At 37.0% G+C, this 16,368-nt stretch overlaps 1 protein-coding gene across 2 annotated transcripts in view; it reads right to left on the reverse strand.

The window, feature by feature from the left end:
- The window catches only part of alk (ALK receptor tyrosine kinase), an 859,538-nt gene that overhangs the window by 484,893 nt on the left and 358,277 nt on the right, over positions 1-16,368 (reverse strand). For both annotated transcript variants that reach the window (XM_087289256.1, NM_001423965.1), the window contains 1 exon segment: positions 9,904-10,017. In XM_087289256.1, coding sequence (XP_087145382.1) covers positions 9,904-10,017 — 114 coding nt within the window.

Raw genomic sequence — 16,368 nt, forward strand, 5'->3', positions numbered from 1 at the left:
CAAAAATGTTGAGGCGCCGTGCTGCAAATATGAGCGTCATCTTCACTGTGTGGATATTTATAACAAAACGGAGCCTACAACAACTGCCTCCTTTCAATTTCAGTGAAAATACGAAACACACCCTCTCTTTGCTGAATATCAGTTTTAATCGATAATGGCCATTATAAAAGTATAACATACAATAAGTTTATACATTATAGGAAATAAAGGCAAGCGATCAGTCAATATACAGAATGTACGTGCTTACATTAATCATTAACTTATCTTTGCGCTTAGCCAAAACACGTTACCTGAGAACAAGTAATAGATTCCAATGTCCAATGAATATGTCGTTAAATAAAGACAACAAGATGAAAGAAATATTCCGTTTAATAAATATAGTGAGGTTAGATCCAGCGGGAGATGCTTGATGAGAAGTCCGACTAGCACAGCTCTCATCTGGGTAGATTGGCTACAGCGCTTGCCTGAGAGTGTGTGTGTGGTCACGTGATGTGCGTTTTCAGCGTTTTGGTGTGGACGGAGAGCAGTTCAGAAACGCTGGGTGAAACGCGAGTGTGGACGCGGATCGTTTTCATTCTAAAACGCCGTTTTAAAACTAAACACACTAGTGTAAACGGGGCCTAAGTTACCAAGAAATGCAGAGGTTTTTTTTTTTCTTTTTTTCTTTTTTCTCACATTCGTCATGCGGTATCAAACATTGCATTAAAACTACACTCTTCCAGCAGTTCCTCAAATCAAATATCTTGTTTGTCACTGAGGGCATGCATGAAATGTTCCTGAATAAAAGTGAAAGTGCCAAACTGCAGTTAAAGTCGACAAAAGAATCATTTGGCAAATAATTTGATTACTGATGTCCATGTAAACACAGTTACTGTCTTTCTCCCCTTTGTTTTGCCTCTATGAAAATCAGCACATGCCCAAACGGAAACTCCCATTTTTATGCAAAACCTTCCCTCTTTCCCTCCCCCGACACTCCCACCTAAACAGAGCTAGACACACCCACTTTCCTGACTTTTTCCAAACTAGAGGTGTGAAAACACCTTCTGAGACAGGGGGGATTTGTGGCCCTTTATGATAAAGTAGCACTTTTTTCTTTCAGCTTCTGTTGTTTTTAATACTGTCAATCAGAGCCTAAAAACCCAGACCTCCTCACTGTCTGAATAATATCGATGGATCATGGACATTGTCAGCTTTTCCGGCGCCAAACATAAATCAAGAAGAACACAGCCAGTAGAGGGACGCTAATTATCCAAGCTGTAAGGGCTCAAGCAACAGCCACTCCAGCTTCAATCTCCACATGTCAATCATCCTGAATTGGACACGAGCAGGAATGAGATTTGAGGGCAACAACGGAAGGGAAGAAGTGTTGCATAAACAGGCATTTGTGACAGCTTTTGGCAACGGAACCATTAAATTATGGCAGACAGCCTGACCTCTGACATAATCTCTGGCTGTTGAGAGACTTTCATTGTTGTCTGAGTCTTATGGGATATCTGACAAGGCCATTCACCCTCTCTCGCTGATCTGAACAAGGCCCAGAAGACTTTTATTGAATCTCTCACAGGTGATTTGTGGATTTAGGTTTATTCAGTCGTTAAAACAAATGTAAAAACCCTCGCTTAGTGTATTGCATTACCAAAATACGACAAAAAATCTCATGATACAACTCCTCTAATATCCTATTAAATGTATAGTACAATTTCTGTAAATTTAATTAAATAAAAGTTCATATATACTGACCACATGTAAGAGACTATTTTTTTTTTTTTTTACGTTTTACTGCACATATTTTAAAGGGCACCTATTTTTTTTTATTTAATTCTAATATTATGATTCTTTTGGTGTGCCAGTTCAGGTTCAGTTTAAAACACAATTCAGATTTTTTATTATTTTTATTATAGTGTGTTAAAAAATGTTATTTTGGGGGCGTATACTAAGGGTGTCAAAATAAATTGTTTCTTCGTGTGCACCGCGATGCAGACGCGAACAATTCGTTATCAGTAATAATCATAACCGGTTATTATGTACTGACGTCATTTACCTCATATGCGCTCCGTCACGAGGTAGGTGAGCGCGGTTATTTACAACACTCCAGGCGCCAACTACTGTGCACAATTTCACTGCATGTGTTTGATTTCTGGACAGTCTTTCACTGACACTTCCAGCAGAAGCCCCTATTTCTCTGCTATTGAGGGAATGAAAGTACTGCATATCTCTCTCTCTCTCTCTCTCTCACTGTGGCCCATTTCACTTGCTAGCGTGACTTTTCCTCTCGGCTGCTGGAGTAACTTTTCCTCTCCTCTCTTTTCCTCTCGGATGTATGCATTCCCGCGGCTGTACCTGTGCATTGTCGCGGGACCCGCCGAGATTTCATGCTGGGCGGTAATAAATTTCCGAATAAAGCGCGGCAGCGGTCGATAACACTGTGTATGGAAAGCATCGTCAATGCACCGTAATGCACGGCAGGGGCGGACTGGGACTAAAAATCAGTCCTGGCACTGTAGCCACACCAGCCCACATTACAACACTGACACAGCCCCATGCACGGACACGCACATTCACGTCTTATATTGGTGTACAGATGGTGAAATAATATAAGCAATACCAAATGTAATAGATATTTAAACCTTTAATGTATGCGACTGGAACAAAAACAAATTTATATATGCTATCGTTTCATTCATTCATTATTCTTTTCGGCTTAGTGCCTTTATTAATCTGGATCACCACAGCGGAATGAACCGCCAACTTGTCCAGCATATGTTTGACGCTGCAGATGCGCTGCACTGTGAAACCTCTATGCACACACATTCAGATGCATGCATTATTGACAATTAAGTTTACCCAATTCACCTACAGTACGTGTTTGGTCTTGTGAGGGAAACCAGGAGGAAACCCATGCGAACATGCAAACTTCACACAGAAACACCAACTAACCCAGCCGAGGCTTGAAAAAGCAACCTTCTTGCACCCCTGCGCTGCTCTCTTTCAAGACTATTTCAGTTAATTTTAGGCATTGAATTTATTTTTTTTGCTTTCTCTGAGCTTTTCGGCACCACATTTCCTTTTTTATGGTCCATTTCTGACAATTAGCTTGTGTTGCACTTACAATTTTTTTGACATTCTTGCCAGATTTTGATTACGTCCGCGTAACCTCTAATTGGGTCGGCCCATCTCGAAACCAGCCGGTCATTGTCGATTGGGCCAAGGCTTAACATTTACTATTATTATTACTTTTATCATCATCATTATCATAATACTCACATCTTGCAAGAGATAAAAGCTGCCTGCATGTAAAACAATACATATAAACAAAATTAATTTTAAAAATTGCTGACCGGCCCACATTTAAAAAATGGTACAGCTTATCTGGCAAATGGCCAGTCCGCCCCTGATGCACGGAAATAGCGTACTGAACCGAATCGATGGCATGATAATTGTAACCGGACCAAACTGTTAGACCAGTATAGGTTGACACCTCTAGCGTGTACACAGCTCGCTGTTTTAGGGGTGTGTTGTTTCACATGAAAATTAGTTTCGACTTCTTGTCAAACTTAACAAGGAGCTCCTCCGCTTTGTGTATGGCAACAGACAAGCAGACAGTGAGAAGCAACTTGAGTGAGAGGACCAACATTCAGTCGTACATGTACGACACAGACCAAGCAGAGAGTACTAAATCATTTGTGTCTTTGTGTAGTTTTACAGCCAACTGTGTGCTAGTTTAAAGTTCCGAGCTTGTACACCGAGACTAATAACCACGCACACTGAATTAACTTTGACTGAGTCAGCAGATGCGCTGCTCAGAGCCACAACATGGCACACCAGTTGTGCACATTCGCATGTAATTAAAATGAAACTATTCAGATGGCGCTCTGTGGCACGGCAGAAATATGAAGTGTCCTGAGTCGTGGTTGGACGCGGCGAACAGCCGCCGAGTTGAGGCACCGTTTTGTGTACCCTTATAGAAACCTATGTTTAGAATTCTAAAATGCACGGCATGGTGCATCCACTTTATCGGATATTTTATTGATACTTTTTCTAACAATTTAATTGGTTGCAATCATTTTTTTTTTAAGTCTGTACTTAGCACAAGCCTTAAGACACTTAAGGGCAACGATATGCTGTAGAAGGTTGAAACATGTTGAGGCTGATTTATACTTCTGCGTCAAGCGCACGCGTATGCTACAGTACGGCCTATGCATGGACACATAGCCCTCGCCATGGCCGTCTGCGTCGCTGAAGTGCACCCCTTTAAAAAAATGTAACTACACGTCGCAATGACGCATAGCTCAAGCTCTGTGATTGGTCTGCTCGGAAGCACTGATGAGTGTGGGCGGAACTGAGAGCCATGCAAGTCCGTTGGAGCAACTGTTTACAAGTGTCGACTGTTTAAAAGGAGTTTCGGATAGAGACTGTTGCTTTGTGTTTACCTTATGGTTAAAGTTGTTGCACATCCGCCGGTTCCTGCCTCAAAATTAGTGAGCTTGAATCACTTGTACATTAAGGAAACGTTCAGAAAAAACAAAACACCAGCGAAGAAACTCGACACAGAGGAACATAAACACCTACTGCCAGCTAGCATTTCGGAAGTGATATTGCAGAGCAACAGAAACAGCTCACAGAAGTATGAAAGCACAGCAACACATGTTGCTTGCGCCGTGGATCACGCCAATCATTTGACGCAGAAGTATAAACCTTTGAGCATATACTAAAAATGTACTCCAATTTATCACTTTATTTAGAATTGTAGAATGTAGAAAAAAAAAATTATTAATAAATCATAAAATACTTTTCAAAAACTAATGATTAGAATTCGTACAAAATAAAGAAGGACAAAGATTTATCACTAAATTAAATGCAAATTGCTTCTGGCTGAGGCTGCATTTACACTGCAGGGGCCTCATGTATGAAGACTTGCGTGGAAATCTTACTAAATCATTGCGTACGCACAAAGCTGTAAATGTTAAAAAATTTCAGGGGCCTCATGTACGAAGACTTGCGTGGAAATCTTACTAAAACATTGCGTACGCACAAAGCTGTAAATGTGCGTACGCAGAAAAAAATTCAGATGTATGAAACACTGCGTACGCCGAGTGTCACGCATATTCTTTTGTACATCTGAATGAACGTGAAACTGAGCGCAACATGCACGAGCACAAAACCCCTCCCTGCCTCCTCCCCCGTATGAATATGCTAATGACTATGCTAATGTAAAAACCCAACGAAAAAGCAATGGCAAAAGCAAGCAAAAAGAGAAACTTTGAACAGAATGTGAAATTGAGGTGCTGCTTTCGGAGGTAGACCGGAGAAAAGCGGTGTTATTTGCAAGTTTGTTCGGCGGAATTAACAACAAAAGAAAAAAAATAGAGTGGGAGAGTTTAGCTGATACGGTTAACACAGTTGGGTCTGAACATCGCACTGAGTGGATTTAAAAAAGAATTAGTGTGGTTTATATCTGTAAAATGTTGCAGCACCCTCGCAGTCTCAGTGGCGCACCTCATAAGAAGCATATGATCGTGTACTGACACGTTCGAGCTTAACTCGGCTCGAATCCAGCGTCTGATGAATTCATTCTTCTTTTTTTTCCCCGCTACATATCAGATTTTGCCCACTATTTATCACGAGAAAGACAAGTAGGAATCATCAATAAGTTTGTGCATCATATTTTATTTGCACATTTATTGAATGGAAATGTTTCTGATTCACGCATGCAAATTTATCTTCACATAGTGTCTTTATAGCAATGTGCGTGCAGTAGATAGCTCAGATTACATTGGGAAAACAGGCGACCGCTGCAAATTGTGCTTTAATGTTTAGCTGGTCAACTGTATGGTATGGAAATCTTACATACCTACTATATGAACCCGTCTCATACAGACGCCATTGCAAGGATCAGACACTTTGTAGAGAAGAATTTAACACAACTGCCTCTAGGAGTCGCCAATGGAAATAAAACAGACACGCACAAAAAAATGTGCGTACGCCTGCCAGAAACCTGCCGTGAACCTGCGCAAATTCCCACGTTCAGTTCATTGTTAGTAAATCCAAACGTGAGCGATTCTGAGCGTGAAACCTGGCGTACGCAAAGTTTTTGTGCGTACGCAGCGTTGATACATGAGGCCCCAGATTTATGAAACACTGCGTACGCTGAATCTCACGCATATTCTTTTGTACATCTGAATGAACGTGAAACTGAGCGCAACATGCACGAGCACAAAAACCCTCCCTGCCTCCTCCCCCATATGAATATGCTAATGACTATGCTAATGGCAAAATCCAACAAAAAAGCAATGGCAAAAGCAAGCAAAAAGAGAAACTTTGAACAGAATGTGAATTGGAGGTGCTGCTTTCGGAGGTAGACCGGAGAAAAGCGGTGTTATTTGCAAGTTTGTTCTCCGAATTAACAACAGAAGAAAAAAATAGAGTGGGAGAGTTTAGCTGATGCGGTCAACACAGTTGGGTCTGAACATATCGCACTAAGTGCATTAAAAAAAAAAAGAAATAGTGTGGTTTATATCTGTAAAATGTTGCAGGACGCTGAACAGTCTTAGTGGCGCGCTCGTAAGACGCTTGTGATCATGAATTGATACGTTCGAGCATGAACTCGCCTCAAATCCAGCGTCTGATGAACTCTTTCTTGTTTTTTCCCCCGCTACATATCAGATTTTGCCAACTATTTATCACGAGAAAGACAAGTAGGAATCATCAATAAGTTCATATCAATAAGCATCATATTTTATTTGCACATTTATTGAATGGAAATGTTTCTGATTCACGCATGCAAAATCATCTTCAGATAGTGTCTTTATAGCAATGTGCATGCAGTAGATAGCTCAGATTACATTGGGAAAACAGGCGACCGCTGCAAATTGTGCTTTAATGTTTAGCTGGTCAAATGTATGGTGTGGAAACCTTATATACCTGCTGAACCCGTCTCATACAGCTGCCATTGCAAGGCTCAGACACTTTGTAGAGAGGAATTTAACACAACTGCTTCTAGGAGTCGCCAATGGAAATAAAACAGACACGCACAAAAAATGTGCGTACGCCAGCCATAAAGCTGCCGTGAAGCTGCACACATTCCCACGTTCAGTTCATTGTTAGGAAATCCAAACGTGAGCGATTCTGAGCGTAAAACCTGGCGTACGCAAAGTTTTTGTGCGTACGCAGCGTTGATACATGAGGCCCCAGGTCTTGATGGTCAATTCTGATTTAGTGGCTGTATCCGTTTTTTTTTTTTTTTTTTTTTTTTTTTTGATGACCCTCTTGCATCATCTTTTAAAAGTGACTCATCCAATTGACTGCATTTACACTACAGACAATGAAAGGAAGCAATGACCAGGGAAAAAAAGAAAAAAAAAGAGTGGGCGCTGACTGACAGCTGATAATAAAAGAGCAGCCTTTTCTCCATTCCTGTATTCAATCTGTTCGCAGGGTTTCTTTTTTTTTTTTTTTTTTTTTTTTTGACAATTTGCTTTACTATTTTTTTATGACAAAAAAGTTCTAATTTCTCTTATTTTAATCTAGGCTTTTTTAAACCAGTAGGCATTGTAATGTAATGTCCATGGCATGTATTATGCTTATAATGTATGCAACAGTTGTATATATTGTTTATGTGGCGGATGTTGCTTTCTCTCTCTCGCTAGCTAGCATGCTTGAATACTTGTTTATGATAGATCATAGCTATTATATTTTTAGAACTTTTGTTTCTATAATATGATAATTCACTTCGAAAGCATATTGCAATTACCAAGCACAAAATTGAAACACAAATTCGAAGGTGGAATCGTATTACCTAATAGTTGTTAAAAAGATCAATCAATCTAATCAATTGATCAAACAAAGATCAGGGAATGCTGACATGTGCGCCCCATAAAATCAACATTTTAGTCTTCCTTCCATCAAACAGCTTGTTCTATGTAAAGAATACTGAAGTAAAGCCCGGAGGCAGGAAAACTCACTCGATTGATGGCCAGTCTATCAGAAACCAGTGTAGTGACAACTAATGTAGGGTGCACATTGCACAAAGTTCTGAGTTGCTGGATCGCTTTTCTTCTCACACTACACAACTGTCTGGGGGTAACACAACCCTACATGATGTATTGTTGACATTGAGGTCACACACCACACAACATTTTAATAGGAAAACCTAGAGACATTGATTCTGTAACTAAACACACTGCAAAAAATACAAAAATAACAAACAAACAAATGAACGAAAGTGTTATTATTATTATTATTATTGTTAATAACAGCAATAATAATAATAATAATAATAATAATAATAATAATAATAATAATGAATTATAATTTATTTATTTGTTATGTGTGTTGTGGTTATTCATTTGTTTTCGGTCAAGGCTTCCAAATGGCCAGTAATCTTACTGACTTAAGAAAAAAAAAAAAACATAAAACCAATAAATAAATAAATAAATAAATAAAAGTATTATTATTGTTATTATTATTATTATTATTATTATTATTATTATTATTATTATTATTAATCTATGCTTCTTCTTCTTCTTCTTCTTCTTCTTCTTATTCGTATTCTCATTATTAAACTTCATATTATTCTGAATACTTCAACTACTACTACTACTACTACTACTACTACTACTACTAATAATAATAATAATAATAATAATAATAATAATAATAATTAATTATAAAGTCTTTATTATCTAAATTAATTAAACTTATATTTTATCTGTTTGATTGATTGCTTGTTTGTATTTATTTATTTATTATTTATTTATTTATTTATTTATTTATTTATTTATTTATTTATTTATCTATTTAATTATTATGTGTGTGTGCATTCATTTGTTTTCAGTCTAGGCTTTTAAACAGCTGGTACTCTTACAGAATTTTAACAAATCTACAAAAAACAAACAAACAAATAATGAATAAATAAATAAATAAATAAATAAATAAATAAATAAATAAATAAATAAATAAATAAATAAATAAATAAATAAATAAATAAATAAATAAATAAATAATTGTATGGCAGAATCGATTTTAGATTGGTGCTTTCTGAATATTTTTACACATTTATTTCCTTTATCTAATTAACTTCCCATGACCATTAGATGAGTTATACAGCCACAAACAATATCTATTGCTTTACTACCTGACATAAAATATGACACACATATGTCTACTCGGCTGTGAAATATATCATATATATGTGTGTGTGTGTGTGTGTGTGTGTGTGTGTGTGTGTGTGTGTGTGTGTGTGTGTGTGTGTGTGTGTTTGTGTGTGTATATATATATATATATATATATATATATATATATATATATATATATATATATATATATATATATATATATATATATATATATATATATAGCTGCAAAACAAACCATCATTATTCAATAACTTGCCTAATTACCCTAACCTGCCTAGTTTACCTAATTAACCTAGTTAAGCCTTTAAATGTCACATTAAGCTGTGCTCATGACAAAGATCAAATAAATCAGTAATTAGAAATTAGTTATAATTATTAATATTTAATTTCATCCATTGCAAATTACACTTGTGAACAACTTTGACAGCAACACAACTTATGTACTACAGAAAATCTTTGAATGCATCTTATTGGTACATTCTAAAGTCACTGAGTGCATATTATTGATGGACTTTCTTGCCTATCTTCTTTAAAACACGCTTTTAGCTGCGGCTTGTTACATCATTTGTAATCCTTACAGCTTGATGCTAACTGCAAGTTCAAGACCAGGCAGTCAAAAAGCTCTGGGAGTGTGTGGGGAATGAGAAACGGACGTTTATGCAGACTGACAACCAACTGCCTACACACATCACATCCTGAAAGGGGACCGCCTTTGTGTTTGACCGTAGAGTTCAGCAAGCTTTTATGATACTGATGCCGGCCGACTTACCTGAAGTTGATACAGGATCCTCAGGGAAAGTCAGCTCGTCCTCTGCTATCCAAGAAAAGTTCCAGTATTTGGGAGCGACGGTGGGATTTCTTGAGATTGTGGATGAGGGACGTTCTGCAGAAAAGAAACAAAGTAGAGTTTGCTGTCAAACGCCTTTGAAAACATACTGTAATGTCAGAATATGTCTGAACGAGTTAAGCTCTGTGCGAATGGAGGCTTTATCTTTGTCTGTGGAACATTTTATACTCTTTGTCTTGGGTTAGATTTTATCCAGTGGCAGTTTTATAAAACCTCACACAAAGAAACTTGAGAATGTAAAAGAAGAGTTGGCAACACTATAAATGGGGGTCTTTATAAGAGTGTCGTGACATCTTTATAATCATGATTTCACATGTATTATAGAAATGACTCAGATTTAATGAATGCTTATATGATGTTGGTCATTCAATCAGTTTTTATCATTTAAAATGCAAAGGTGATGTTGTTTGAGATGCCATTGTTATGGCAACTTAACAAAATCCAATACATCATAACCGACAAAAATCTTTAATTTCAGATTTGTTTGTTTTGTTTTGTTTTTGTCAGTGAAATTATTATAGTTTGTCATTAAAATGTCTTAGTAAAGTGTGAATACGCTTTAAAACAGCTTTTAAGCATTCACACTTAGCTGATGATTGATTATAAAGCTTGTTTGGCATGCTGTCCCAGGAGAGAGCCCTGAGCTCATAAGATCCTCGAGCCCAGGGCTCCCTCCCGTTTGCAAGGCCAGGGGGGAGTTTAAGCTCAGGTAGATCTTGACAACTCCCCTGCTGTAGTAGCCAATGAGCAGATAGTGATTGCTCTTAACAGATAACTACTTACTAGGAGCATGTCTATAAAATAAAAACAAACAAACAATAAAAAATATTAAAAACAGATTAAAATGCGTTAAAACAGGTTGTAAAAGAATAAAAAAGAAGAAAAGAAAGACATAATAGTGGGATCTGTCAGACGTAGCACAGTGCTCATTCAGTAATTTGGATTAGTCAATTAAATTAAGTTGCATGTTTTTGGATGGAACCCGGGGGAAGCCATGTGAGCATGGGGAGAATGTGTAAACTCTGCACAGATACGTCAGCTGGCTTGTTAAGGACTAGAACCAGTTACGTTCGTGCTGTGAGGCAACAGTGCTAACCACTGGGCCACTGTACCTACCATCTAGAAAAGGAGGAGGAGGAGTAGGGGTGGAAGGAGGGATTCTCCAAAACAAAGATGGCTGTGAAATGGAACTTGGGGTATTTATAGTAGCTTAAGAATCGCCTGATTGGTGGATTATATATTGAATAATGCTGGACCAGCCGCAAGCAATCATAAGCACGTGATCCTCTTGAAATTAGTTTATTAATAAACATCACTTATTAATTTAAATGACAATTTCATGACAAATTTAGTTGTTATTGTAGTTTTTCTTCATTGGCTTTGCTCATTTCTTGAAACAGAAATTACATTCTCAGAACAACATGGCGAAATCTCTAAACCTCTTGCCAGTTGTTCACAACAGAATAGATTTTTTTTATTCATTTCATCAAATTGCAAATGTCTAAGTACATCTTTGCGGATGATTAAGTACATGTAACAAATGTGGCCCATCAGACACATAATTATTGGGTCCAACTTTATATTAAGTGTCCTTAACTACTGTGCACTTACATCAAAAAATAAATACAATGTACTTACTGTGTTTATAATGTATTTGAGAACACTTGTGGTGCTTTTGAGTTGGGATAGAGGTTGGGTTATGGACAGGTTTGGTGGCATGGGTAGGTTTAAGGGTAGGTTAAAGTGTATGGGATGGTCAACAGTGTATTTACAAATGTATTTACAAAAGTTAATTACAGATGTAATTACATACATGTATTTAAGCAAGCTTAAGTACACAGTAAATACATGTATTTACACAATAAGTACATTGTAACAAACTAGTAATTCCTGTGTATGTTTATATTAGTTAAGACCACTTAATATAAAGTGGGACCTTATTTTGCTTTATTCCACAAATGATACATCATTAACCTCTCCTAGCCAGAAAAGACAAGATGGTTAGTGTGTAATACAAAGTATTTTCAACACAAATGAATGCTCCTTGCTTAAGACTGATACTTTTAATGTAAACCTTTATTTTCTCTTTATGTGTAATTAGGTGTTTCGCAACTAGTCTCTTGCTTATATATTAATAGTATGATTTTGATATCACTTTATTTTGATGGTCCCTTTAATGCATATTGTTCAAATCAATGAAGAAAAAAAAAACTGTAAAATAACATTAACTTGTTATTGACATTGTTATACTATTCATAAAGCAATTACAATGGCCTCATTGCAATCATGTTTATGACGGATTTATGACAAGTTACGTTGTTTTGATAATCTGCAGTTGCCATGATAAACAAATTCATCATAACTAGGCCCACCCGGAATCTACACTCGCAGAATTCCGCAGATTTTTAGCCCATCATTAATTCTGTTTATTTACTTTGAGTAAATGTGTGTAAATCTATATTTATTCAGTTTTTTATATTAATTTCACTAATATTATTGACTAATGTGAAACTGTTCATCTGATTTATGTACAATGCAGTTTGTACAGTATTATTTTCTGTCTTTTACTAGATATATTATATGGAAAAACTTGCTTTATTTACCAAATAAAGTGAATCTAATTGGATTTGCATTTAAAACCATTAAAAAAAAATTAAAAGATGTATTTTTTTTTATTTCATATATTAAGGTTTTAGTTATGATACTCCCAAAATAATTCAGCAGAAATACGCAGACTTTTACCAAAATTGTTCGCAGATTCCGTCTGGCCCTAATCATAACCAGTCTTTGTCTTTATGTCAGGTTGTCATAACAAAGTTATCTCAAACAATGTCACTTTTTTGTTTAAAGTAACTAAGCGAATGACACTTAATGGAAGTTGTCATAACTATGCATAAAATCTCAATCATAATCATATTCATATTCATATTCATGTCATGCTCTTCAAAAAAAGTGTGACTGACAGTTTCACATATGGCACTGTATATAATATTTAATTTGATAACAATGAATATACATTTAGTTGAAAATATACATTTTTGCTTACCTTTCTATTTCAGTTAATAAAAGCAAACACATTTTAAGCTGATAAATTATCTTCCAATTCTTGTGTTAATCAACATTTAATGTGCGTTGCATAAAAGTGCATTGCAGGATTTCATGTATGAATACTTTCTATCACAAAAAGCTCTGGCCTTTACACAGTAATCTGCCTTAATTAGTTTTTGTTGTTTGCTTATTCTAATCGTCCTTCATTACACACCTGCACAGATATTGCTGACACAGATCATTTGTTTGTGGAGCACTGCTTGTCTAAGCTAATTTGGGGATCAAGAACCGCTGTGGGTTTCTTTACCACATGCACTATTTATATCAGCACAAATAAAACAAATTTACAAACAACTTGTATATATACAGACTGTGCAGCGTTCTTTAACTCTGCTTTAACCTTGCTTTAATTATGTAACTACAGTTATGGAGCAATTAATGGGATATGCAGGTAAGCATAATGTTTAAAATGACTTTAAAACTAATTTCCTTTTTTTGTAATTGTTGTTTTTTTTATTATTATTCCATTTCGTAAAATAATAATCAAAATGTGCAGATATTTAAAAATGCCTGTCAACGATGACATAATGGGTTCCATACTCCTCTGGATTATAATAAGGAACTTTTATTAACTGGATTATTAACTTGAAGTACACTGTAAAACCCTTAAAGTTAATGTAACTAAATCCATTTGAGTAAATAAAGCAATTTAAGCACAGTGAAATCCTATAAATGAAGAGAACTCAAACCAAATGAGTACTGTAAAACAGTGGTTCTCAAAGTGGGGTTGGGACCCCCCGAGGGGTCACGGGACTTTGACGTGGGGGTCGCCTGGTGATTTCCAAAAATCTATTTATTTTTATTAAATCATAATAATTACTTAATTACCATTTTTGATCCATAACCTACTGAAAAAAATGTTGTTTATAGTTACTATATCAACCCGGGCTCATTGTGGAAACTAGCCCCGCGGACGTTTCTGTGGACCGCGATTTACGTCCCAGGAGGTACGTATTCGAGCGTTTTTTGTTTTCGCGGATCCGCGATAGGCCGCTGTGTGCAGTTTTTCGCGTCTCGGGCGCCTCTCGGGAGCACGCGCCGTTCGCGCCCGCGCCGTTCTCGCGCGATAAGCCGCCGGACCGGCCGACTCGGCCACCCTCCTCTTTCTCCTCCTCCTTCCCTAAACCCGAGCGGCGATTTGCAAAAGCTGTCCAGAAAAAAAAAAAAAACAAAAGCCCTCGTCTTCGATTTCAACCGCGTTTTCGGATCCCGCCGTGTTCTCGCCCTTATTTTTCGGATTCTGTTTTTCGTCTTACCTGATTTCCGGAACCTGCTGGCCTCCGCTCCGCCGACGCAACGCTGTGAACTAAGCGGACAAACTGATTGCATCGGGAAAGCCCTCCACTCGGAGGCGAGCCGTCGGCCGGCTAGCGCGAAGAGAAGGGGCGAAGCGTTCGCTCGAAAAAAACTAAACGCGGCCTTTACGTACCTCCGGCCATGTAAATCGCTGTCTCCAGAAATGTCCGCAGGGCTACGTTTCCAGAATGAGCTTGGGTTGTACTATATAGTTACTATAGTAGCTTATAGTTACTAGATGGATTGCGACCCCTGGGGTAAATACATTATATTAAAGACACAGCAATAGCGTCTGATGCAGCAGATTCATTTTATAATAACAGGTTAAACTTTCTGGCACGTTTACAGCACTGATATACATAAAAAAATATTAATAATAAAATAAAAAATAAATAAACAAAGAACAGATTTGGGTCTATTGGTGTGTGTACACCATTGCATGCAAAGTTTATGTATTTATAATCACCTCAGAGGGTATTGGGGGTCTCACTGGCATTGTTATTTTGGGGGTGGTGATGACAGTATGATGACAGTAAATAATATTTTACTAGATTTTTCAAGACACTTTTATACATCTTAAAGTAACATTTAAAGGCTCAACAAGGTTAATTAGGTTAACTAGGCAGGTTAGGTTAATTATGTAAGTTATTGTATAATGATGTTTTTTTCTGTAGTTTATCAGGGGGAAAAAAACGCTTAAAGGGGCTCATAATTTTGTCTTTAAAATGTGTTTCAAAAATTATAAACTAATTTTATTTTAGCTGAAATTCTTTCCGTGCACTGTTAATCATCATTTGGGAAATATTTAAAAAATAAATAAATAAAATAAATAAACAAATAAAAAGGGTGACTAATATTTCTGACTTCAACTGTATATATGACAAGTTAACAAAATTGTATCCACGCTAAAATTTCGATTTGAAACAAATAATTCAATAGTAATTTAAGCTCTTTGGTGTCAAAAAAAAACTACCAGATATACACTTTCTAAACTTTGTTAATATATTCATGCATCGCAGTCCTAATCGCAGAACAGACAGGCATTTTAAAATGTGTTTTGACCTGGATTATTCTGCCTAGTGTCTAGATTATAAGTCATGGCTAATTAACCAAAAAGCTAAATTGAACAAAGAGAATAGGGAGTTTGTTTTGTGAACTACAAAATGCCTGGTGGGTTGAGATCTGTGACGGGTCACTCAAGCTTTTGTGGAAAGCAATGAAATGTGTGCTTCGACTATCGCTTAACAGGGCCTCGGTGAAGCCCAAGGTGCACGTATACTCTTTAATCATTCCAAATGACTATTAGGGGAGAATCAATAGTAAACAGAAATCAACTTTCATGGGTAGCTATTAAAGTGTGGTCGAGATCAGTGTGTGAGACCGCTAGAGTGCATTTAAATGACCATCTATGGGCAACATGGGCTACAGCACAGCAGCACAGGAGCCTGATGGCTATTGTTTTAAAAGAGCTTCTTTTTTTTCTTTGCAGATGCTTTTGGTGTTTTTGGTTAAGAGTTAAATGTTATGGTAAAAAAAAAATATGGCAATATTACACATACCCAAATATAAACATATATAAACGTTCAGCTAATACAGAGGTGGCCAAACTCAGTCCTGGAGGGTCGGTGTCCTGCACAGTTTAGCTTCAACTCTAATCACACACACACACCTGCTTATAGATTTCTAGTGATATTGAAGACACTGATTAGCATGTTCAGGTGTGTTTAATTAGTGTTGCAGCTAAACTATGCAGGACACCGGCCCTCCAGGACTGAGTTTGCCCACCCCTGAGGTAAAATATTTTATCATATACTGTATATCTAGAAGGGTGCACGGTGGCTCAGTGTTTAGCACTGTTACTTCCCAGCTGGTTCGAGTCCCAGCTGGGCCATTCTGTGATGTTTCCTTTGGGTGCCACCCCTCACCCCCTTTTTCAATAACAAGTGCTTTAGGTTAGTTGGGTAAACAAAATTTGTCCATAGT

This window comes from Danio rerio, chromosome 17 (assembly GCF_052040795.2).
Source record: "Danio rerio strain M-AB ecotype USA chromosome 17, GRCz13ab, whole genome shotgun sequence".
Lineage (NCBI taxonomy): Eukaryota > Metazoa > Chordata > Actinopteri > Cypriniformes > Danionidae > Danio > Danio rerio.